The following is a 24,963-nucleotide window of genomic DNA, read 5'->3' as shown; positions in this document are numbered from 1 at the left end:
AGAGCCGGGAGTGAGCACGTCCTTGGGACCCCGGGGTTCCCGCGCTGAGAAGCTCCCAGATCAGGGGATGACTGATGACAAGAACCTTCCCCGAGAGCTGACAGAAAGAGAAAGCCTTCCCCTGGAGCTGGCACCCTGAATTCGGACTTCCAGCCTCCTAGACCTTGAGAGAACAAATCTCTGTTAAAGCCACTTGTAGTATTTCTGTTATAGCAGCACTGGAAAACTAAGACAGTCATCAGAGCTGCAGGGAACATGACCTCATCTGCTTTGAACTTTTGCAACCGCCTCCTCCCGCAGTCTCCTCGTGCTCCTCGGAGGCTGCCACAGGGGTGGGGGCCGGCGGCGGAAGCCGGACCTGCAGCCTCGCCCAAGCCCAGCGAGGCGTTTCAATAGGAGAAGGTTAACTCTCCAACTGATCGCCTCTGGGGACCATGCTTGGAGTCCCGGCGCTGCTGTCTTCGGTGCAGACCCAGAGGTAGCTCTGCTTACCTAGCCCGGCAGGGGCGCGGCGCGTGGAGAGACAGGCGCGATGTCGCTAGACGCGGACTGGGGCGGAAAGGGCGCGGTGAGGAACCGACCCCGGGAGGGTAGACTGCGGTAACAGGGCTGGCTCCCGCCGCGCGCTAGAAAGAACCGCGACAGGGACGCACTAGCCACCATGTCCAGGAGCTCGGGGAAGGGCTTCGTGAGAAGCCGCCAACATTAAGCTGAGCCGGAGACCTTGTGGGCCGTAGAGCCCAGCGCTGACCTTCCGAGGTCCCGGGCGGCGGGCAAGCCGCGGTGGCGCTGGAGATGCCCGCGAGGGCTGTGTGCCGCGGCCCCCGGACCCGGGTGGGGCAGTTCCTGCGCCCTGCGCTCCCCGCTCGCTCCCCGGCGCCCCCTCCCGCCCCCTACCTCGTTCAGGGCACACAGGGCTACACGCTGTTCGGTCCAAACCCCGACGCCCTTTGAGTCTCCAGGACGAGGGCGCGGGACTTCGGGAGGGCTCCTCCTTCAGGAGGACATTCACGACTCGGACCACGGGCCGTGGTCCCCGGCCCGGCTCCTGCACTCTGCGCCCACCGTCCGCCTGCATCCCCCCTCTCTGCAGGCCACGGACCATGCCCCCAGCTCGCGGCCGCCCCCTGCTGCCGGTGCTCCTCCTGCTGGCGCTGGCCCTGTCCCTGCCTGGCGCCCACGCAGCGCGCCGGGGACGCAGCGTAGCGAGTGCCGCAGACAAGGAGCCGAAGCCGTCGCCCATCCGGTCCACGACAGCAGACACCGCCCGCGTGGGCCTCGGGCTCTTGCTGCGTCCGCAGGCCCGGGCCACCCTGGCTCTCCGCGCCGTCCGCAGCGCAGGTAAGACCCCAGCCTGCAGGGCCGACCTCGGTGCCTGGCTCATCGGGTCTTTCTGGAAGTCCTAATTGCGCAGCAGATTCCAGGCTCTCATGAAAAGAGGTAATGGGTGTATTCGATTTACTATTGTTGAGACTTCAAAGTCACCTAAAACCTCCATCTCATAAAGAAAAAAGAAAAAAAAAAACCAAACCAAACCAAACCCACTGCGGTCCAGTCGATTCCAACTCATAGCGACCCTATAGGACAAAGTAGAACTGCCCAATAGGGTTTCCAAGGAGAGGCTGGTGAATTTGAACCGCCAACCCTTTGGTCAACAGCCATAGCTTGCCATAGCTCTTAATCACTGCACCACCAGGGATCCAAAGAAACCAAAGGCAACCTCAATTTCCCACGTGTTGAGGTTTCTTTGGCGGGAGGCAGCTAGAGCAGCAGAAAGAGCTGGTTTGGAGTTCCGACCTGACAAGTTAGTAGGCAAGTTATTCCCGTTATCTGTCAGCACCTCGTTCTGTAACTCCCTGGGGTTGTGAAAATTAAACAAAATCACAGACTTAGAACACCTGCACCCACTAAGTAGCGGTTCCTTCCCTTCCCCCATTCAAGCTGGCCACCGGGTTTTTGTGGATTAACATTCGAACTTGAAGCAGGCCGTTTTGGGTTAACAAGACCCTCCTAGGTCGGTTTAGCAGTCAAAACTGTTTCCAATGGCTCCAAAGTCAGCTATGCTCTCTAGGTTCCTGGCTACTTAGATGCCTAAGAAGAGTGGGAGGAAGGAGAAGGGGGGAAGAAAATGTTACCAACATAGAGAATCAGACTCTCATCCCCAAGGCAGAGAGGTCCTGTGACCTAGGCAAAAGCAGGACTGAGAGGCAGCTGGGCTGTTGGCTGGGGAGTGCGAGGGATGCAGGAACAGAGAAGAAAGGGTGAGGACAGAAGAGAGAAGCCAATTCACTATGTCTGCACAAACGGTAGAGGGAGGTGGTAGGGGGCAGGGCCTAGCTGGGAGCAGAGGGCCCTCTCCAGGGGCCAGGCCTGCTGCACACACCTGGCTTGTGAGGGATGAAGACCAGGGCCAGGAAGGTACATGGAAGGCCTGGTAGGCCTTACTCTCCCATGGCTCTTAAGGCCACTTTTGCCTCAGTTTTCACTTCTAAGAAAACAAACGGGGATTTCCTAGTATTTTTCTTTCATGGAGTCATGATATAAACATACATACACTATTCACTCAAAAACTTTTATTAAATACCTATTGTGGGCCATTTGTCACGTGGTGGGCTCAGGAGTTCCTAGAGAAGCAGACAGCTAGGTGTCTGTGCTAAGGAGTGCACATCCCAGGGGATCTGGGTACAGAAGAAGAAGGGAGGCCGGCAGACACAGGTAAGCCTCAGTGAACAAGACATCCTGCCCCAGTGAGGAGGGCAGCAACAAGGGGAGAGCAGAGGGCAGTGGGGCTCCTCCCGGAAGCCCACCTGGGAGGACTGAGTGTCAGGAGGGGGGCAGGGCTTCCCAGGCCAGGCTATCAGTGCAGAATAGCAGGAAGGGCAGGCTTGCTGGTGGGGTCACAGCGTCGGGGGATGATGGTGCCATGCTGATGATACAATTTGACTTAAAATTAGCTCAGATATTTATCTCAGGGAATGAAAACGTCACTTTGGAATGTAAAGCAAGTGAAAAGAAGTCTCAAACTACAGAAACATTTACGGTAACACATTAATTCAGACCTTCTGTTTCATTTAAGTTTAACATCCTTTTTCTTTGGTTAAAAGATAGTGAAAACTTACAGAAGTGAATTATAGGGGAGAGAACAGACTATTGTATTAAAAAGTTAAAAGTGGCAAGAATCCAAAGTTTAAAAAAAAAAAGAACAGTCTAGCCTGACTGAATGTAATCTGTGGTCACCCTCAAAGCCCATTGCTTTCTGTAGCTATTTGTGAATGTCTTGTCTTTTGGTTCCTGTACTTTTAGTAACATAGGGAGAAAGGGTGGCTTATCACAGGGACATGTTAGATTGTGAATAGAAACTCTAGTACATGCATAATGGAGCAAAAAGGATATGAGAATACAAGGTCTGAGCAGAGGCCTTTCTAACTTCTGGAATGTGCCTTCTCTCGTTTTTGCCTGTTGAAATTCTGTCTATCCTTCTAGGTCCTCTTCCTTTGTGATGTCTTTGCAGTTATTTCCTTGTTCGTGAATATCTAAATCTTAAATTCACTTTGCAAATACTCCACAGGTCTGAGAAAACGTAAAAAAAAAGAACCCTGATATAATTGAGCATTGCTGGGGCTTGTGTAATAGTGGAATTTTATTTGTACAACCCAAATTCTCTCTATTGCTGTTATGTCTGCCCACATAGCCAGTCATAACTAGTGAGTAATAATTTCTTCCACATGAATAATAAAAATAATGGTTTTTTGTTTATTGTTATAATTAAATGAAGTTTACATTTCAAGTTAGTCTCCCATACAGAATTTTTTTTTTTTTCACATACATTGTTATGAGACACCAACCGCTCACCCTGTTCTGCAACAGCATACTCCTCCCCTCCGCCCCTGATTCCCCATGAACATTCAACCAGCTCCTAACTCTCTCTGCGTTCCCATCTCACCTCTGGACAGAAGCCGCCCCTTTGGTCTCTTGTATCTACTTGACTAAGAGGCACATTCTTCACGAGTATCACTTTATTAAAAATAATGTTTTGATACATTGCATATCACCAAGGAGAAAGTACAAATTAGTACTTTTTTAAAAATCTTTTATTTGCAGAGTTACTTGAAACTATTTGTTTAATGAAAACTGTTAGCATGGGACAATGTCAAGATGGAAAGTTTATGTAAGAGTTCCCACTAAGTATATTTGGCTATCATCTCACAAATGCTGTCACATGTTGGATATGGTCACTAGCTGTGTGATCGCATACACACTGTATGAGTAGCCCAGGCTGACTTATATGATTGAAGCTTTGCCCATTCACAGGGTTTCTGGGTGCTGATTGTTGCCTATTTGCAGGAGTACCTTTGTCTAGCTGCTAAGTAGAGAAATTCTGTTCAGAAAGCTTCAGAATCATGCCCTGTTGCTTGATATCTTGGCTTCCTACCGCAAAGTGTATGGCTGTAAAGAACAGAAATTTATTGTCTCACCGTTCTGGAGGTGAAGAGTTTGAAATCAGGATGTCAGTAGGGCCATGTTCTATTTGTCTGCTCTAGGGGAAGAGCTTTCCTGGTCTCTTCCAGTTTTGGTCACCCCAGGCATCTCTTTGCGCTCCTTGGCTTGCAGATGCAGCTTCACATGGCGTCTGTCCTCCTCTTGTGTGACTCTGCCTCCCTGTCTGTTTTCCCCTTTTATAAGATATCACTCAGAAGGGATTAAGATCCACTCTGCTCTGATATGACCTGGTTAACTGATCACATTTTCAAAGAAAGACCCTATATCCGTCTCTCTCTGGAATGGCACAATCCTAGGGGACTAATTTTCAATCACGTATTGCCTTTGGAAGCTAGGATTTTCTAAATTCCTTTTCCACGTTGATTTTTTTTCTTTGACCTTCAGTTTCATTGCTGGAAATGAACTCTAATGTGTTTCAAAGCTGGTTTCTAAGCACTTTGTTGCAGTGTAGAAGGACATACAAATGGGGCTTGGTGTCTCAGCATCTCCTTCCTGGATCTACTGCTGTAGAGACACCACAGAAGTGGAAGGTGGCTGTTCTGGAGATTGTTCTTGTTTGGACTTAGGCATTTGTTATACTTCTAATTCTAATTTTACATCTATAAGCATATATAGTCAGGAGATACTAGCTAAACTATTTAAATATCATGTTTGAAAATGTGTACTGTTTTACATATTAATAACATTAAAATGTTATTAAAATGTGGTTTACTTGGAATTACCATTAGTCTTTTGAATCAAGTTGTCTCATTCAGTAATTAATACAATTTTTTTCTCCTTTGTGTAGAAACAGCATTTTTCTCCTTTCCCTAGAGTGCTCATCATGTTTATCTCACATAAGGTTGATATTATATTTGTCTGAATGTAACCCCTATAAGTGGGGGACCCAGGATTGCTCAATTTTTAATACCCTATAGCCTACCAAGTCCCTGGGTAGTGCAAGCTGAAAGATTGAAGGTTTGAGTACACCCAAAGGCACCTGCAGGAAAGGCCTGGTGATCTACTTCCAAAACATCAGTAATTGGGAACTCTATGGAGCACAGTTCTACTCTCACTCACTGTTACCTTTATCAGTCAAGTGTTCTAAAGCCATTATATTTGGTTCTTAGGAAAAATCTTTCCTGTGAGTACTTATTCTAATTAAATATTTAAAATTAGTTTGGTAGAACTTTAAGATATGGCTATTAGGTAGTAATTACACAGTAATGTTGATGGTTGGGTAGTTTGAAATATATTAGAAAGCTCTTACTGTGCACAAAACCCCTTTGCCTCATATAGGAAGCAACATATTTAGAAAAAGTTTAAAATTATTCCAGAAGATTACAAGGAGTGATACAAGCTTTCATGTAACCATTTTCCACAATATTGCCAAAAGATATAACATAGATGGGATTAGGTTTCTTCCAGTGTCTACCAACACCCACGGGATACAATCCGAACTCCTTCACCTCTTTCCCCTGTGCTCCAGTCCTCCATCATCTGTCTCTGCTGCCTCTGCTGCAGCTTCTCCCTGCACTCACCCATCCTTTCTCTTACTTGGCTTCTAGATGCTTTGCTGCTGTTGACCACTCCTTATTGACCTCTCCCTGTCCTTTCAAGTGATCCTATATCTCCACGATTATTTTTACTCTGTTCTCTTACGTCTCTGGTCATTCCTTCTCTCCCTGAACAAGTCTGCTTCTGCCACCTTTTAATGTTGTGTACCCCAGGGTTTATTCTTGGTCCATGAATGTTTTTCATTCTAAGTATTCTCTTGCGTATTTCTACACGCTTTCTAGTTTTACTATTGCTTCTATGCTGTTGTTGTTAGTGGCTGTTGCATTGATTCTGACTCATGGCAACCCCATGTGTGTAGAATAGAACTGCTCCAAGGGTTTTCAAGGCAGTGATCTTTTGGAAGCAGATCACCAAGCCTGTCTTCCAAGGTGCCTCTGGGTGAGTTTGAACTGCCAACCTTTGACTAGTAGTCAAGGACGTAAACATTTGCGCCTCTGATTCCAAAATATTTATCTCCTTCCCCGTTCTCTTTCTTGTTTTTTAAATTCATATATCCACTCCATGCTGAATGTCTCTACTGCAGGAATCTCAGACTCCGCCTTTCTCTAAGTGAACCCATGCTTCTGTTTTCAACTGGCTCTTTGTCCTTTATTTCTGATCTCAGTAAAGGCAAGCTTTTACTTCTTGAGGACTGTGTTTCTAGGATACTGTGAATTTACTACTGGATTAACAGCCCTCTAGGGGTTTTCCAGTGGCTCAGTTTGGTGATAGGGCCTGTAGCTGCCTCATCCAGTAAGAACATTATAATAGAGTTGGATCTTTCATTTTCTGTCAGTCTTAATCTACTGTCATTTGGTTGTCATTCTCAATGACAGACTGCACATAGAATTTTATCACAATGTAGAATGCTGTACATCTACTTATTTTTGAAATGTTTTCTCTTATCATTTTTATAAAGATATTGTCTTTTTTAGTGTCTATGAAAATGATAATATAAAATCTAGGCAAGGGATTAACTGGATTAAAACAAAAACTGAATAAATCATTTTCATGAAATCAATCTACAAATGGAATAGCTAAAGTTTAACCTAAGCCTGAACTGACCTGTTGTTTAAAACCAGAAAGAAATCTATTTTGCAACATAATTTTACATTTTTTCAGGTTCTCTGGACTTATTTAATATTTTGTTCTTTGGTAAACATACAATATAATGTTAAAATTTTGTCATAATATTTTGTAACATAGAACTTGGAAGGGAGTTTAGAGATTATTTGTCTACCTCAGTTTATAGAAGAGGAAACTGGAGACATTCTGTGCCTGGTTTGACACGGAATTTTGGTTTGGTTGAGAAGGCAAAGTGTGACTGTGAGTTTTAGGAGAGGATACAGTGCTCAATGAATATCCAGTGTGATTCAATATGACTATATTTGAGCTCAGATCATTCAAAACAGTTTGCATGTGACCTTTGTAATATCAGCAGTGACATATTAGAGATACTGTACATTCCAAAAATACATTCCGTAAAGCCACAGTACTATTTTAGAATTCAAACACTGGGTGTATTACAAATCATGTCACTCAGATACACATATATTTCCTTGCTGTGTCAGTTGAGAGAGCCTAGAAGCAACCACACCCCAGCAGCAATGAGCATGCCTAGTGCTTAGATCTTGGGTTCAAACACCATGCTCTAATAAAAGGAACTGGAGTTTTTGACAAAAATGGATAAATTGTAGGACTGGGGCAGGAAATATACAAGATGAACCTGGAGGATCTTGTAGTGTCAGAGAGTAAGGAAGTGCTCAAAATAGAAAACAGTAACAATGACAACAACGAGAAAAATACACAAAAATGGAGGTATGTCAGAGGGGCACAGGAGCCAACTGAAAGAGCTCCCAATGGCCAAAGCTGAAACACTTTGAGTAACAAAATAAATAAAGTAGTATTGGATTATAACCCAAAGTATAGAAGAAATATCCATGAGTCCATACTGATGTAAATAAATGATTGAATGAATAGATAAATGGGGGAGAAGAGACAAATGTCCCGTGCAGAGGATTTCTAAATAATTTATGTAGATACTCCCCACTCAAGGAGGTGGAACATAACTCCCTACTCTGTAAGTGTGGGCTTAACACAGTGACTTCCTTCCAAAGACGACAGCATGGAAAGGCGGAACAAGAGAGTAGCTTTATTGTGGATAAACCTGACAAACACGCCCTCAACCAAGTGATTAAGGTCAACATCAACAGTAATATGTCATGCTGATAATATGCACCTTTGATATGATGTGATGAAAATGGTACATTTCCTTCCAAAAACCTATAACTCCAATCTACTCATGAGAAAAAAATATCAAACTCCAATTGAGGGACATTCTACAAAATACCTTACCAGTACCCCTCAAAACTGTCAGTGAGGAAAAAGAAGTAAAGTCTGAGAAACCATCCCACCAAGAGGTGCCTAAGGAGACATGACAGCTAAAGACAATGTGGTATTCTGGATGGGATCCTGGGACAGAAAAAGGACATTAGGTAAAAACTAAGGAAATCTGAATAAAGTATGGATTTTAGTTAATAATGATATATCAATATTTGTTCATTAATTATAACAAATGTACCCCACTAATGTAACATAATAATTGGGAAACTGGGGACAGATTGTATGGGAACTTCCTGTAGTATTTTCACAATGTTTTTGTAAATATAAAAATGCTCTAAAATAAAAAATGTATTAAAAAAAGAATCCTGTCACTCTTGAGAGCAGTTGAGATCTTCAAAACATTCTGCTTTTAGTTTAAGGATGTGAATTCTGATTTTTGAAGCAATCTGTGGGTGAGAGAAGAATGAAGTAAATAATAATTTTGAATGATGGTCATTTTTTTCAAAAGCTATTTAGATTATCAGAAAAATATTTAAATAATATTACTACAACAATTTTAAACAATATAAATAACCCAGAGTGAGTAGTTTTTAAAAAATATTTTATATTTTGAGAAGTTTTTCTAGTAAGAATATTCTTTGCATGTGGGTCTTAACCACTTGTATTGGCCAAATTGACTGATTTCTTTCACAAGGTATTATTTAACCTTATATTAAATTTATTTTATGTAAAAATTGTGAACACATTGAAATTTTCTAAGTCATATTTTAAATATTCTTGGATAACTCATTATTTAAAATACTTTTTGATAAATTATTGTGAAAGCAATTAAGATTTCCCTATATTGCCTTTCTTTAAGGCACAACACATCTGTACATATTCTGTATGTAAGTTATGAGAAAGGACTTGCAACTGCTCAACTTAGCCACTGTAGCTCAAAAGCAACCATAGACAATATCTAAAAGAATGTGTGTGGCAGTGTCCCAATACAACTTTATGTACAAAATTAAGGTTAGGGCTGGATTAGGCTGGTGGACCGTAGTTTGCCAACCCCCGAATATGGTTATTGTTGTTAGCTGCCTCACAATGGAGTGAAATCCTGCCCAGTCCTGTGCCATCCTCATGATCAGTTTTGGATTAGACCATTGTGATCCATAGGGTTTTAAATGACTGATAGTCAGAAGTAGATCACCAGGCCTTTCTTTGTAGTTCATCGTAGTCTGGAAGCTCTGCTGAAACCTTTTTGGCATTATAGCAACATGCAGGCCTTCTCTTACAGGTGGGTGGTGGCTGTACATAAGGTGCACTGGCTGGGAATTGAACCTGGGTCTCCTGTATTAAGGGTGAAGATTCTACCACTGAAAACACCAATGTCTCATAACCCCTGCGCAGGCCAGCGCTATTCAGTAGAAATACAGTTACCTCTCTGTAAACCTTTTTACTTGTCTCTCTGCATCTGTTTTGCCGCTCCATATATTAGGCATAATGATCTTTAAAAATGAATTTTGACTATGTTATTCTCTTGCCTAAAACTATTTGACTTCCCATTGCATATAGAATTAAGTATAAAATTCATGAAGGCCCATGAGGCTCTTGTGATTTCAACCTATCTGTGTCTGCAGCCTCATCTCATGCCACTCTCCTTCACCGTCTCTCTCCTTCAGCTACCCTGGAAATTTCTCAGGTACTTGAACACACTGTAGTCCTTCTCCCTTCAGGGCCATATGTTGTTGTTGTTAGGTGCTAACCTGAGACTATTCCTACTCATAGTGACCCTATGTACAACAGAACGAAACACTGCCCGGTCCTGCACCATCCTAACAATCATTGCTATGTTTGAGCTCATTGTTGCAGCCATTGTGTCAATCCATCAAATTGACTCTCTGCTTTACGAAGCATGATGTCCTTCTCCAGGGACTGGTTCCTCCTGATAACATGTCCAAAGTATGTGAGACGAAGTCTCTCCATCCTCCCTTCTAAGGAGCATTCTGGCTGTACTTCTTCCAAGACAGATTTGTTTGTTCTTCTAGCAGTCCGTGGTATATTCAGTATTCTTCACTAACACCATAATTCAAATGCATCAATTCTTCTTTGGTCTTCTTTATTCAATGTCCAGCTTTCCCATGCATATGAGCGATTGAAAATACCATGCCTTGGCTCAGGCACACTTCAGTCCTCAAAGTGACATCTTCGCTTTTTAACACTTTAAAGAGGTCTTTTGTAGCAGATTTGCCCAATGAAATACATCATTTGATTTCTTGACTACTGCTTCCATGGGCGTTGATTGTGGATCCAAGTAAAATGAAATCCTTAACAACTTTAATATTTTCTCCATTTATCATGATGTTCCTTATTGGTCTAGTTGTGAGGTTTTTTGTTTTCAGGGGTATATACACACACATATATATTTCATTCTGTTGTACATAGGGTGCTGTGAGTCAAAAACTACTTGACGGCACCTAACAACAACATATATATGTGTGTGTGTATATATATATATACACGCACCATATTTTTACTCAAATACCATGCACTTTTTAAATTTGTTTACCGGCTACACCCTTCCCCTGCAAGACACCCTTACAAGCACCACCACGCCAATCCTCTTCCACATGTTGCTGTAAAAAAATTAGCATAGTGCACACAAAAAGTACCTCATGGGAAGAGGGCGCGGCCAGCAAACAAACACAGGTGCATTCTTGACAAAGCAGCCAGAGCGAACAAATGCAGGTGCATGTTACTTGCATAAAAATATGGTGTGCGTGTGTGTGTGTGTGTGTGTACATATGTTGTTAGGTGCCGTCGAGTTGGTTCTGACTCATAGCGACCCTGTGTACCACAGAATGAAACACTGCCAGGTCCCGCGCCATGCTCAAAATCGTTGTTATTCTTGAACCCATTGTTGCAGCCACTGTGTCCGTCCATCTCACAGAGGGTCTTCCTCTTTTTCGCTGACCCTGTACTTTACCAAAGATGATGTCCTTCTCCAGGGACTGATCCCTCCTGACAACATGTCCAAAGGTTTAAGATGTAGTCTCGCCATCCTTGCTGCTAAGGAGCATTCTGGTTGTACTTCTTCTGAGACAGATTTGTTCGTTCTTTTGGCAGTCCATGGTATGTTCAATATTCTTCACCAACACCAAAATTCAAAAGCGTCATTTCTTCTTCGGTCTTCCTTATTCATTGTCCAGCTTTCGCATGCATATGATGCGATTGAAAATACCATGGCTTAGGTCAAGCGCACTATAGTCTTCAAGGTGACATCTTTGCTTTTCAACACCTTAAAGAGGTCTGTTGCGGCAGATTTGTCCAATGCAATGTGGCTTTTGATTCCTTGACTGCTGGTTCCATGGGTGTTGATTGTGGATCCAAGTAGAATGAAATCCATGACAACTTCAATCTTTTCCCTGTTTATCATGATGTTGCTTATTGATCCATTTGTGAGGATTTTTGTTTTCTTTATGGTGAGGTGTAATCCATACTGAAGGCTGTGGTCTTTGATCTTCACCAGTAAGTGCTTCAAGTCCTCTTCACTTTCAGCAAGCAAGGTTGTGTCATCTGCATAATGCAGGTTGTTAATGCACCCATCCTGATGCCCCATTCTTCATATAGTCCAGCTTCTTGGATTATTTGCTCAGAATTCAGATTGAATAGGTTTGGTAAAAGGATACAATCCTGATGCACACCTTTTCCTGACTTTAAACCGCACAATATTCCCTTGCTCTGTTCAAACAACTGCCTCTTGGTCTATGTACAGGTTCCTCATGAGCACAATTAAGTGTTCTGGAATTCCCATTCTTCACAATGTTATCCATAATCTGTTACAATCCACACAGTCAAATGTCTTTGCATAGTCAATAAAACACAGGTAACATGTTTCCGATACTCTTTGTTTTCAGCCAGGACCCATCTGACATCAGCAGTGATATCCCTGGTTCCACATCCGCTTCTGAATCCTGCTTGAATTTCTGGCAGTTCCCTGTCGATATATTGCTGCAGCCGCTTTTGAGTTATCTTCAGCAAAATTTTACTTGTGTGTGATATTAATGATATTGTTTAATAATTTTCGCATTCGGTGGGATCACCTTTCTTGGGAATAGGTATAAATATGGATCTCTTCCAGTCGTTTAGCCAGGTAGCTGTCTTCCAAATTTCTTGGCATAGATGAGTGAGCACTTCCAGAGCTGCATCCATTTGTTGAAACCTCTCAATTGATATACTGTCAATATCTGGAGCCTTGTTTTTTCGCCAGTGCCTTCAGCGCAGCTTGGGCTTCTTCCTTTGGTACCTTCGGTTCCTGATCATATGCAACCTCTTGAAATGGTTGAACGTCGGCCAATTCTTTTTAGTATGGTGACTCTTTGTATTCCTTCTATTTGCTTTTGATGCTTCTGCGTTAAAATTTTTCCCTTAGGATCCTCCAGTGGTGCAACTCGAGGCTTGAATTTTTTCTTTAGTTCTTTCAGCCTGAGAAATGCTGAGAGTGTTCTTCCCTTTTGGTTTTCTATCTCCAGTTCTTTGCATGTGTCATTATAACACTTTACTTTGTCTTCTCAAGGCACCCTTTGAAATCTTCTGTTCAGTTCTTTTATGTCATCATTTCTTCCTTTGCTACTTGACATTCAAGAGCAAGTTTCAGAGTCTCTTCTGACATCCATTTTGGTCTTTTCTTTCTTTCCTGTTTTCCTGTCTTTTTAATGACCTCTTGCTTGCTTCACATATGATGTCCTTAATATCATTCCACAACTCATCTGATCTTCAGTCATTAGTGTTCAATGTGTCAAATCTATTCTTGAGATGGTCTCTAAATTCAGGTGGGATATACTCAAGGTTGTACTTTGGCTCTTGTGGACTTGTTCTAATTTTCTTCAGTTTCAGCTTGAACTTAAGTATGAGCAATTGATGGTCTGTTCTGCACTCGACCCCTGGCCTTGTTCTAACTGATGATTTTGAGCTTTTCCATCATCTCTTTCCACAGATGTAGTTGATTTGATTCCTGTGTATTCCATCTGGCGAGATCCGTGTATATAATCATGGTTTATGTTGGTGAAAAAAGGTATTTGCAATGAAGAAATTGTTGGTCTTGCAAAATTCTATCATGCGACCTCAGGCATTGTTTCTGTCACCAAGGCCATATTTTCCAACTACTGATCCTTGTTTGTTTCCAATTTTCACATCCCAATCACCAGTAATTATCAATGCATCCTGATTGCATGTTTGCTCAATTTCAGACTGCAGAAGCTGGTAAAAATCTTCAATTTCTTCATCTTTGGCCTTAGTAGTTGGTGGGTAAATTTGAATAATAGTCTTATTAACTCGTCTTCCTTGTAGGCATATGGATATTATCCTATCACTGACAGCATTGTACTTCAGGATAGATCTTGAAATGTTCTTTTTGACGATGAATGCAATGCCATTCCTCTTCAAGTTGTCATTCTCAGCATAGTAGACTGTATGATTGTCCGATTAAAAATGGCCAAAACCAGTTCATTTCAGATCACTGATGCCTAGGATATCAATGTTTATGCATTCCATTTCATTTTTGACGATTTCCAGTTATCCTAGATTCATACTTCATACATTCCACATTCTTATTATTAATGGATGTTTGCAGCTGTTACTTCTCATTTTGAGTAGTTTCACATCAGAAATGAAGGTCCTCCCATGGTCACGGGGAACATGTAGCTCAACTGGCATAACACAGTTTATAAACACAATGTTCTACATTCTACCTTGGTGAGTAGTGTCTGGGGTCTTAAAAGCCTGTGAGCGGCCATCTAAGATACTCCAGTGGTCTCATCCCTGAAGAGAACAGGATACAAGGAAAAAATTAGTCCGAAGGACTAATGGTCCACAGCTACCAAGGCCTCCACTGGACTGAGTCCAGTACAGCTAGATGGTGCCCGGCTACCACCACTGACTGCTCTGACCAGGATCACAACAGAGGGTTCTGGACAGAGCTGGAGAAGGATGCAGAGCATAATTCTAACTCACACAAAAAAAGACCAGGTTTACTGGCCTAAAGGAGACTGGAGAAACCCCGAAAGTATGGCCCCCAGACACCCTTTTAGCTCAGTGGTGAAGTCACTTCCGAGGTTCACCGTTCAGCTGGGGAGTGGACAGCCCTATAAAACCAAATGGGACTAATGAAGCACAGCAGTCCAGGGACAAGGACTAGAAGGCAGAAGGGGCCAGGAAAGCCGGTGATAGGGAACCCAAGGTTGAGTAAGGATAGTGTTGGTGTGTTGTGAGGTTGTTAACCATTGTCATAGGGCAACATGTGTACTGTTTAATGAGAAACTGTTTTGTTCTGTAAGCCTTCATCTTGAGTGAGAATAGCAGCACAATTGGAAGGGCATAGTCAATGTCACTGAACTGTGCATGTAGAAATTTTTGAAATGGTGTATCTTTGGCTATGTGTATTTTCACCAAAAAAAAAGGTTGAGAAGTTAGAGTTGACATGTTGTGGGGTTGTTAACCAGTGTCATAAAACAATATGTGTACTACTGTTTCATGAGAAACTATTTGTTCTGTAAGCCTTCACCTGAAGTACAATAAAAAATAAAAATAAAAAAACTATTCTGGCAAAAAACAAAAACAAAAAACCTGCCAAAAGAACGAACAAATCTGTCTTGGAAGAAACACAGCCAGAACGCTCCTCAGAAGCAAGGATGGCAAGACTATGTCTCACATATTTTGGACATGTTATCCGGAGGAACTAGTCCCTGAAGAAGGACATCATGCTTGGTAAAGTAGAGGGTCAGCAAAAAAGAGGAAGATCCTTAATGAGATGGACTGACACAGTGGCTGCAACAATGGGCTCAAGCACAACAATTGTGAGGATGGCACAGGACCGGGCAGTGTTTCGTTCTGTTGTACATAGGGTCACTAGGAGTCAGAACCAACTCAACAGCACCTAAGAACCACAATGTATGTACAAGCATACATGTCCTTACAAACATGCTGTAATTATAAGCACTAAACACATGAATTCGTGGTGGTTTGTGCACTATTCCCAACTCTGTTCTGCAGCCCTGACCATGCCCTGGGGCTCCAGAACTCCACTACAGCTAACAGCTTGCTCTGTGGCTTTAGAATACCTACAGATTCTTACAAGCAGCATAGTCAGAACTGGAGCTTAGATTTCCCCACTGCCTCATACCTGTTTCTCCCTCAGGTTCCCCAGTCTCAATAATGGTATCACTATTTACCCTTTGTGCATGCCAAAGATCAAGAATGATGCTTGACTTCCTTCTTCCCTCACCACTACACTCAATTCATTAGTTAGTTTTGTATAGTTCACCTCCAAAAAATTATCCCAATCCCATCCACTTCTGTCTACTTACATTAATACAAGTTTAGTCAAACTATCCTACTTTTTTTTTTTTACTATACTTTTGCAACAGCCTGAAAACTGGTCTTCTCCTTCCTATAATGCATTCTTGCCAAAGCAGCCAGAGCAAACAAACTAAAACATACTTCAGATCATGATACTCTGCACATAGAACATAATAAAAATTCTAACTGCATCTCAGACTTCACCTTGTACTCACTAAAATACACTATCCAGAAAATGCAATTTATAAAAACCATGTGGGAGCATACGCAAATTATAAAAACCATTTAGGAGCATAAAAAAACAAATTTTGGTACTTGAGCTTCAATGTTTGTTGGCAGAATTCTTAACCTTTTACACACTTTGACTTATAATTGTGTTATTGTACATTAACTTCTTGTGTCAAACATAACACAGATACAATGAGGAAGTGAACGTTGTCATCCTTCCCATAGTACACCTGAGCCACCACATTGCCTGTGCTACAGGCAGGGAAGACTGAGTCTTGGGATTGGAGAGGTGGAATTCTCACGGCCCTATGCATGCTAGAAACTGAAGAGGTTGTAATATATGTAAGGTTCCTCTTCCCCATAGGCAGCTTACCTCTGACCTCATCTCATCATGGTGAGGAGGGGGCCTCTGGGATAGACTGACCTAGCCCCCTCATTTGACCATAAACACCTGTACTTCGCAAACACCTAAACTAGTCCAGAAAAATAAAGCAGCAGTGAACATGGAACTATTTCTTTATATAAACATTTTCATGCTCTCTTCAATAATATTCCAACCTGAACATGGGTCTTTCCCCATAACTCAGAAAGCAGTCACCACTACACTTTGGAACCAACCACAGCACTTGGATTCTTTGGTGTCAAGACTCCATGTGAGAAGACTCCCTGTGGCAAGGTAGCCCTGCTGGCCCTTTCTGAAAGATAAGCACAAGCGTGGGCTATGGTCAAAGCATCTTCAAAGACTTTACACATTATTCCATTTCCAATAGTATTTTTGGCCATGATTTTAATCTGTAAAACTTGGCACAGTGATGACTCTAAAGTTTGTAAAGAATTAAATATTTTAAATAAATTATCCCCTCTTCTACTTCCCCCATAAGACATTTCATAACTTGTATAAAAGCAATGATTACATCTGTTTAGTATAACAGGGTCTGTTTCTACTACAACACTGTGGGTTTCTTGAGGACACAGACAATGTCTTGTACATCTGGTATAATGGGCAAAGTGTTCAACAGAGCTTTGCTGATACAGGCAAGGTTTGCTGGCAAACGTTTAAGGAATTGGAAACTAAGAGTATAACCCCTGTCAGGGATTGAACTGTGTCCCCCAAAAATATATGTGCAATTTGGCTAGGCCATGATTCCCAGTATTGTGTGATTGGCCACATTTTGTCATCTGATGTGATTTTCCTATGTGTTGTAAATCCTGTCTCTATGATATTGATGAGCAAGGATTAGAGGCAATTACGTTAATGAGGCAGGAGTCAATCTACAAGACTGCACTGTCTCTTGAGCTAATCTCTTTGAGATATAAAAGAGAGAAGGGAGCAGAGAGACAGGGGAAACTTGTATCACAAAGAAACAAGAGCCAGGAGACTAGCAAGTCCTTTGGACCCAGAGTCCCTGCACTGAGAAGTTCCTCGACCAGGGAAGACTGATGACAAGGACCTTCCTCCAGAGTCAATAGAGAGAGAAAGCCTACCCCTGGAGCTAACACCCTGATTTGGACTTTCAGCCTACTAGACTGTGAGAGAATAAATTTCTCTTTGTTAAAGCCTCAATTGGGTTCAATATAGGCCACCAAAAAAACATACTTTTAATACATTTTAATTTTAATTTCAAAGAAGAAACATCACATAGGAATATAGGACTGTGTAACATTGATTTAACTGAGGCAGAGAATTCAGGGAGTGGAGAAGAAGTGATTTTGACACTTGAAGTGATAAGTAAGAGATAACTAGATAAAAAGCGATGGGAAGCCACCCTAGACAGAAATAAACATACAAACTACACCCCCCATATATATATATATACACATCCATTCCTCACTTATCGACATGGTTAGGTGCAAAAGACCATGTCGTTACGTGAAAATTCGCAACATGCAAAAATGGAGGATGACCACATCATTACACAGCTTCCAAATTACATCATTACATAACTGTCAATCCACTGAGAACCATGGCTCAGCTAAGTTGACACATAACCATAACCCTCTCTACCAGCATTACTCTTGCCTTGCACCTTGGCGTTCATTACTGCCAGACGTATGTCAGATAGTAGATTTTTTACTATTGTTGTAAATATGACACGTCAGATAATGAGAGTCAATAAGTAAGGCTTAGGTATATATGTATACATATATATGTATATGTATATATATGTATATCCCCTGCACGTCTGTCAGTTTTTCATACTGTGGAGGCTTGCGTGTTGCTGTGATGCTGGAAGCTATGCCACCAGTATTCAGACACCAGCAGGGTCACCCATGGAGGACAGGTTTCAGCTGAGCTTTCAGACTAAGAAAGACTAGGAAGAAGGACCACGAAGTCTACTTCTGAAAAGAATTAGCCAGTGACAACCTTATGAATAGCGGCAAAACACTGTCTGATATAGTGCTGAAGATGAGCCCTCCAGGTCGGAAGGCACTCAGAAGATGACTAGGGAAGAGCTGCCTCCTCAGAGTAGAGTCGACCTTAATGATGTGGATGGAGTCAAGCTTTGGGGACCTTCATTTCTTTTTTTTTTTTTTAATTGTACTTCAGGTGAAGGCTTACAGAACAAATAGTTTCTCATGAAACAGTAGTACACATATTGTTTTATGACACTGGTTAACAACCCCACAACATGTCAACTCTAACTTCTCAACCTTTTTTTTTGGTGAAAATACACATAGCCAAAGATACACCATTTCAAAAATTTCTACATGCACAGTTCAGTGACATTGACTATGCCCTTCCAATTGTGCTGCTATTCTCACTCAAGATGAAGGCTTACAGAACAAAACAGTTTCTCATTAAACAGTACACATGTTGCCCTATGACAATGGTTAACAACCTCACAACACACCAACACTATCCGTACTCAACCTTGGGTTCCCTATCACCGGCTTTCCTGGCCCCTTCTGCCTTCTAGTCCTTGTCCCTGGACTGCTGTGCTTCATTAGTCCCATTTGGTTTTATAGGGCTGTCCACTCCCCAGCTGAACGGTGAACCTCGGAAGTGACTTCACCACTGAGCTAAAAGGGTGTCTGGGGGCCATACTTTCGGGGTTTCTCCAGTCTCCTTTAGGCCAGTAAACCTGGTCTTTTTTGTGTGAGTTAGAATTATGCTCTGCATCCTTCTCCAGCTCTGTCCAGAACCCTCTGTTGTGATCCTGGTCAGAGCAGTCAGTGGTGGTAGCCGGGCACCATCTAGCTGTACTGGACTCAGTCTGATGGAGGCCTTGGTAGCCGTGGTCCATTAGTCCTTCGGACTAATCTTTTCCTTGTATCCTGTTCTCTTCACTCTGCTTTGCTCCCGAAGGGATGAGACCAGTGGAGTATCTTAGATGGCTGCTCACAGGCTTTTAAGACCCCAGACACTACTCACCAAGGTAGAATGTAGAACATTGTCTTTATAAACTGTGTTATGCCAATTGAGCTAGATGTTCCCCGAGACCATGGTCCCCACAGCCCTCCGCCCAGCAATTCAGTCCCTCAGGGAGTTTTGATGTGTCTATGGAGCTTCCATGACCTTTCCTTGTACAAGTTGTGCTGTTTTCCCCAGTATTCTGTACTGTCTCACCCTTCACTGAAGATACCACTTATCTATTTGGCCAGTTTTTTTTTTGTTCGTTTGTTTTGAATGTACAAACATGCATACATATATATATACACACATATATATACACATGTATATATGTATATATATATTTAAATGATAGAAATGCATTTAATAAGTTATAAAGATTTTTTTCTTTTTAGAAATATTCCCAAGAAATTTGAACTTAAAGGACAAATTCATAAAGCATTTCACAGGTAAGCATATAATATACCAGTAATTCAATTAAATAAAAAGATTATATGGAAATGATTCTGCTAGGCACTAGGAATATGGAAATAAATGTCTGTAAGAAACTCATAGTTCATTCAGGGAGATGGACAAATACTACTACTACCCGTAAACCAGATCTTGATAAATAATAGACATATAAACAAAGTTCTAAGGATACACAGTAAGTAAATAATTTTGCCATGAACTTTCAGGAAAATATTGGATAAGGCACAATATTTAAGTTAGATTTTAGGGCATGAAAATGGTATTCACAGGATGAGAGAGACATGCTGGTGAAAAAGAATCCTTTGAGCAAGTCATGAATGCACACAATGTGGTTTTGGGAGAGATAGGTAGTATGATGTGGATGGAATGTATGGCCAGTATAGGTAGGGCTGAGTGTGGCTGCTGGGCAAAAATATGTCTAGAAAAGTAGGTTAGAATCATACTGTGAATGATATGTATGGTATGCTAAGGAATTTATTGATCCACAGCCAATGGGGCAACAGAAATATTTTTAACGGGAGAGATAGACTTTCATATGCCACATCTTGACTGTGGATGGAGTGATCTTTCATGGCACTGTTTTGTTTTTCATCACATCTTTGTGAATCATTTATACATCATTCTATGCCCCAGGTTCTAGAAAATCACTGAATTATTTTTAACCCTGCACCACCACATTTACAGTTGCCATGCCTCTCTCTGCCTAATCATCCCAGCTACCTTTTACTGTCTTACATCTCAGGCGTATAATCTGGGAAAGATATGAGTTTTCCACTTAATCAAAGCCAAGGGCCACATTTGTAACTTAAGTTCAAGACTTGTGGGAGGGAGGAGGATCAAACGGTTGTGTAAGAAGTCTCACGATGTTGAGTGTTGCCAGGAGCTTTGGTAGCAACATAGCTGTGGAGTCTCCTACTTCTGCTACTTCCATCAAAAGCAGAGTCCAGATGTGAGGATGGAAGTTGAGGTGGGGCCTTCCTTGGAATTATAGGGCTAGATAAGGGAAATATCCAGACCTCGTCCACTCCAGAGTAGTCCTTGACACTAAAAAGACACAAATTGCTATAATTTGACAACAGAATAAATGTCTCTGCATATAAACACTAATTCCTTTGAACACTGGGGAACAGAAAGTAAAAACAAGGATTTTTTATTCTTCTCATCCACTTGATTTACTCTGTACTGAAATTTTTTTTTCTGCCTAGAGCTTCTCCCTTTTAGCTCTTTTAAAGAGTTCTGAAATTGAAGGTCCCATTATGTGAGCTGTTGAGAATGGATTTAGGTTATTATTATTTACAGATTACAATTCACTACTTCCCACAGTGTCTGGGGTAGGAGGAGAGCTCACAGGCAAGTTCTTTTAAGGGCATAGAAGAGTGTATATAGCTACGGTTATATTATCTTCATCCATAAAGTGCTGGCAAATTTGTTTGTAAAATAATGCTGTGTTTATAATAAGCGTTCTTTTCCTGTCCAATAGGGCCAGTCACATTTTCAGCTGAATGTAGCAAACATTTCCATCGACTCTATTATAATACCAGAGATTGTTCAATGCCAACTTGTAAGTAGCTTGGGGCAGATTTTTTAAATTTTATTTTAAATCTTCGTCCAACAATAAATACATGCAATTTTAGACTTCAAATGTCTGTGGGTGGGAAGTAATAGACTAAACATTGTATGAGATGTTATTTATAACACTGACGGTACTTAAGGTTTGTGTGTGCCACTGAAACTATAAGGAATGAAACCACATTCTGATTGGGAGTATATCCAAATCTGAAAATAGCCAGATTTCCTTAAGGACTGAAATGTTTGTCAGGACGAACCTTTTATCATTTTTCAAATTCCTTGGCAGAAGTAAGGTGCTCTCTCATATAAAAGAAAAAAAAAAAGATGACTGTGAAAAATAAGTCAAAAGTTTACTTGTAAGTTATTTTAAAATAATTGTTTTTATATCACATAATTTATGCAATGTGTGCTGGATTTTTCTGAATAACAGTAGCATGTGTTTTAAAGGATGCCCTAATGAATTCTTCTGGTTACTTAAATTACTAAAGTTAATAGTAATTCCAAACCTGATATTTAAATGCTGTCATTTAAAATGTGCAAATCATTATTATGTGTGGTAACTCAGCAATTTTAAGTTACTTTCTAAAACTAAACTTTCTTTTTCAAAGAAATATATTTTAAATATTTTCTTTTTAGCAAGATTGGTCAACTAAAGAAGTATTTGATTTTATCCAAAATGATAAGTTGTATTTGTTATACTTTTTCCAAACAACTTGTGTTTAATGAATGGGGAAAATGAATTACATTGAAATCAAGTGAAAATGGCTCACTAGTAACACACTATGGTGGAGAAAGCTCAGGCTTTAGGATCCAACTGCTTACTAGCTGTAAGATTCTTAACACTCTGAGACTGTTTCAATAGCACCTACCTCATTGTGCTATTAGGAAAATTAAGGAGAAAATCACCTTAAGCACTTGATATATTCGGGGCTTGTTAAGATACAGCTCTTGTTATTATGAATTAATGACCATAATTAACATGATTATCCCCACAGTTACAGTAGCTATTTACATAATTTACCTTTACCTTTAAATGCTTTTCCTAGACTACAAAAGGTGTGCTAGATTGTTAACAAGATTAGCAGTGAGCCCACTGTGTACTCAGACCTAGAAAATTTAACCTGTGAGTATGCTTTTTCCTCTTATTTTGATAGATATCCTAACTTTCTTAAGAAACTCGGGACAGTATAAAAAGTAATGAAGATCCTATTCACAATACCTAGTGAATTTAACCTGTGGATTTTTTACTTAGTATTAAAGCTTGGTCTAAATGCTTAGACTGGTTTTATTGAATTAATTAAAAATGCCCTCAATAGTGATTGAATTAAGTAAGATAAACAACTGTTTGGCAGTGCTGCCAGGCCTAAGTGGTTTTTAAATTTTCAACATTTGGTATTATTTTATTGTTATGCAGAAACACTAGGCAGAGAGATATTAGGTGAACAAATTATTTATAGGTCTGCTTTCTCTTAACCAATTAAAGATATAATAAAAGTGAAACTGGGTCTTAAAACTTTGGTTTATGCAATCTAGGTAAGGAGCAGAGAGAAGGTATTAAAAGAGTAGAAGAAAAAACAGAATAAAAAATATAGTGAAAATGTAATCAGCATCTGCTCTAGGGTATTTTGCCAGGGTGAAATGGTAAGTCACTGTTTCCATTCTGATTAAATTACCCTAGGAGTCCTAGTGAAATAAAGTATTAGTAGAATCCTAAACAAACTTCATGTAAGTTTTAATATTTATTTGCAAAAATAGAATCTACACAAAAGCCTGAAAGCTATTCACTTCTTTGCAAAGAACTTTTCCAGTGATGATGTAATATTTTGGACAGCATTTCAGTACCACGGACAAATCCCTTTAAGGAAACCTTGATTCCTGGAGTTATTAGGGTGGAAATGAATGTCCTGAAGTCACTGTAGTCTAGAAGTATTTTCTTGAATGTCTTGAACTGGCCATCATAACTCTATCTGTCCCAAAAGAACTGCATGGAGATTTACTTATCCTATCTCACAGGTTTGTTGTGAAAATTACTGAGATAATCCTGACCTATTGTTGTTGCTAGAGTCCCAAGTGATTAACATGCTTGGCTGCTAAACAAAAGCGTGGAGGCTCCAGTCCGCCCAGCGGCACCTTGAAAGAAAGGCCTAGCAATCTACTTCTGAAAAATCAGCCATTGAAAACCCTGTGGAGCATAGTTCTACTATGATACACATGGGGGTCTCCAGGAGTTAAGAGTTGATGTGATGACAACTGGTTTATTGTTGTTGCAATTCTTATTTTATTTAAAAAGTTATTGTTATAAATTAATAATAATTAGCACTGTAAAATTTGCATATTTATACTTTATACATAAAAAATTCCATTTTTTTAGATCATGAAAATAAGGTAGATCTTTTCAGTGTTCAGTGGGAAGACACTTGAATCAATTACTTCTCAACCTATCTATCTCAAAATTTTTGAATATTGTAAAACATGAATAAATAAAAAAATGTATTTGGATATTGAAATGACCTAAGTCAAGCCATATTTTAAAAATAGAAACACATATACCATGTACTTTACATGCGTTGCTTCATTTAATCTTCGAAATAGATCTCCAAATTAGTTAATACAGTATTTTTTATTTATCTCTTTCTTTGTTTTGGTATATTTTGTATAAACCATCAAGTCTACATTAAATTACAAAACAAAACAACATAACACCTGGAAAAGTTCTCCCCAAAATACGTTATTATAATTTAAAATATTGTATGCACACTTACATTCTTCCAGGACTAGATCCATAGAAGACAGGGCTGATAAATATGCCCCTTTAACACTGTAGAGCTTAAAGTTTTAGTGATTCCTTCTACAGGACTTGTCTGTAATAATGTTTCTAATTGTTTATTTATCAAGATATTATAATTAAGATGTTACATATTAGAAAATTTTAAGACTATTTTATGAGTTATTTAGGTAGTATCAAATTTATTTATTTGGTATATCTTACTATTTTAAAGCTTTAAGGTGTTGTCATAAAATTTTATAGTCTTTAAAAATACCCTCCCATACTCCTGTATATTATCAGAATTAGACTGTCAATTAAGAGTCCACCGAGTCTTTAAGCAAAATAAAATATAACAGTTAAATCCACACATATTTTTAAGTGTGTTAAAAACTAGATCATAATCTATATTTTTCTTCTTTTTCTCCCATAGACATTTCTCAAGAGTGTAAATCTAATTTGAAGAAAACAGTGCCTGGAATCATACCAAATGTCGAAAGAGATGAAACTTCTAATTCTATAGTGTAATAAGATTAGTAAAGCAAGAGACTTATCTCTATGATAGGAACGGATTATCTGTGTCCTGTCATAGATTGGATTTGATCCTGGGGATATAGTAATTTGTAATTTAAAAAAAAAAGTTTAAATTGCCAAATTGCAACTAGAATTTTAAAAATTACGCTCTTCTACTTTATTTTTGCTAGATATAATAATTTTATTATATGGCTAATATTCCTTATGTATATGAGTTAAACATTAAATTATGCAAGTTATATCTGAGAGCACCAATTAGAAATGATTATTTTTTCATATTATTTTTAGTAATATTTTTGTCTAATAATTATCTAATAAGTACACTTTT

General features: G+C 40.2%; 1 protein-coding gene across 1 annotated transcript; it reads left to right on the top strand.

Annotated features, from left to right (window-relative positions):
• Window positions 1-1,103: 1,103 nt before the first annotated feature.
• ALKAL1 (ALK and LTK ligand 1) lies at window positions 1,104-22,448 on the top strand. The gene is made up of 4 exons (XM_004386592.1): window positions 1,104-1,341; window positions 19,693-19,746; window positions 21,249-21,329; window positions 22,384-22,448. The coding sequence occupies exons 1-4, from the start codon at window positions 1,104-1,106 to the stop codon at window positions 22,446-22,448; spliced, it is 438 nt and encodes a 145-aa protein (XP_004386649.1).
• Window positions 22,449-24,963: the final 2,515 nt, after the last annotated feature.

The sequence above is a fragment of the Trichechus manatus genome, unplaced genomic scaffold (assembly GCF_000243295.1).
Source record: "Trichechus manatus latirostris isolate Lorelei unplaced genomic scaffold, TriManLat1.0 scaffold00169, whole genome shotgun sequence".
Lineage (NCBI taxonomy): Eukaryota > Metazoa > Chordata > Mammalia > Sirenia > Trichechidae > Trichechus > Trichechus manatus.
This window is presented reverse-complemented; position numbering and strand designations above follow the sequence as displayed.

Bases quoted from the DNA above. Each gene is read 5' to 3' on its own strand.
- ALKAL1 (XM_004386592.1), top strand. From the start codon at position 1,104: ATGCCCCCAGCTCGCGGCCGCCCCCTGCTGCCGGTGCTCCTCCTGCTG. The intron at 1,342-19,692 runs GTAAGACCCCAG...TTTTCTTTTTAG, and splicing joins CCGCGCCGTCCGCAGCGCAG to AAATATTCCCAAGAAATTTG. The intron at 19,747-21,248 runs GTAAGCATATAA...CCTGTCCAATAG, and splicing joins ATTCATAAAGCATTTCACAG to GGCCAGTCACATTTTCAGCT.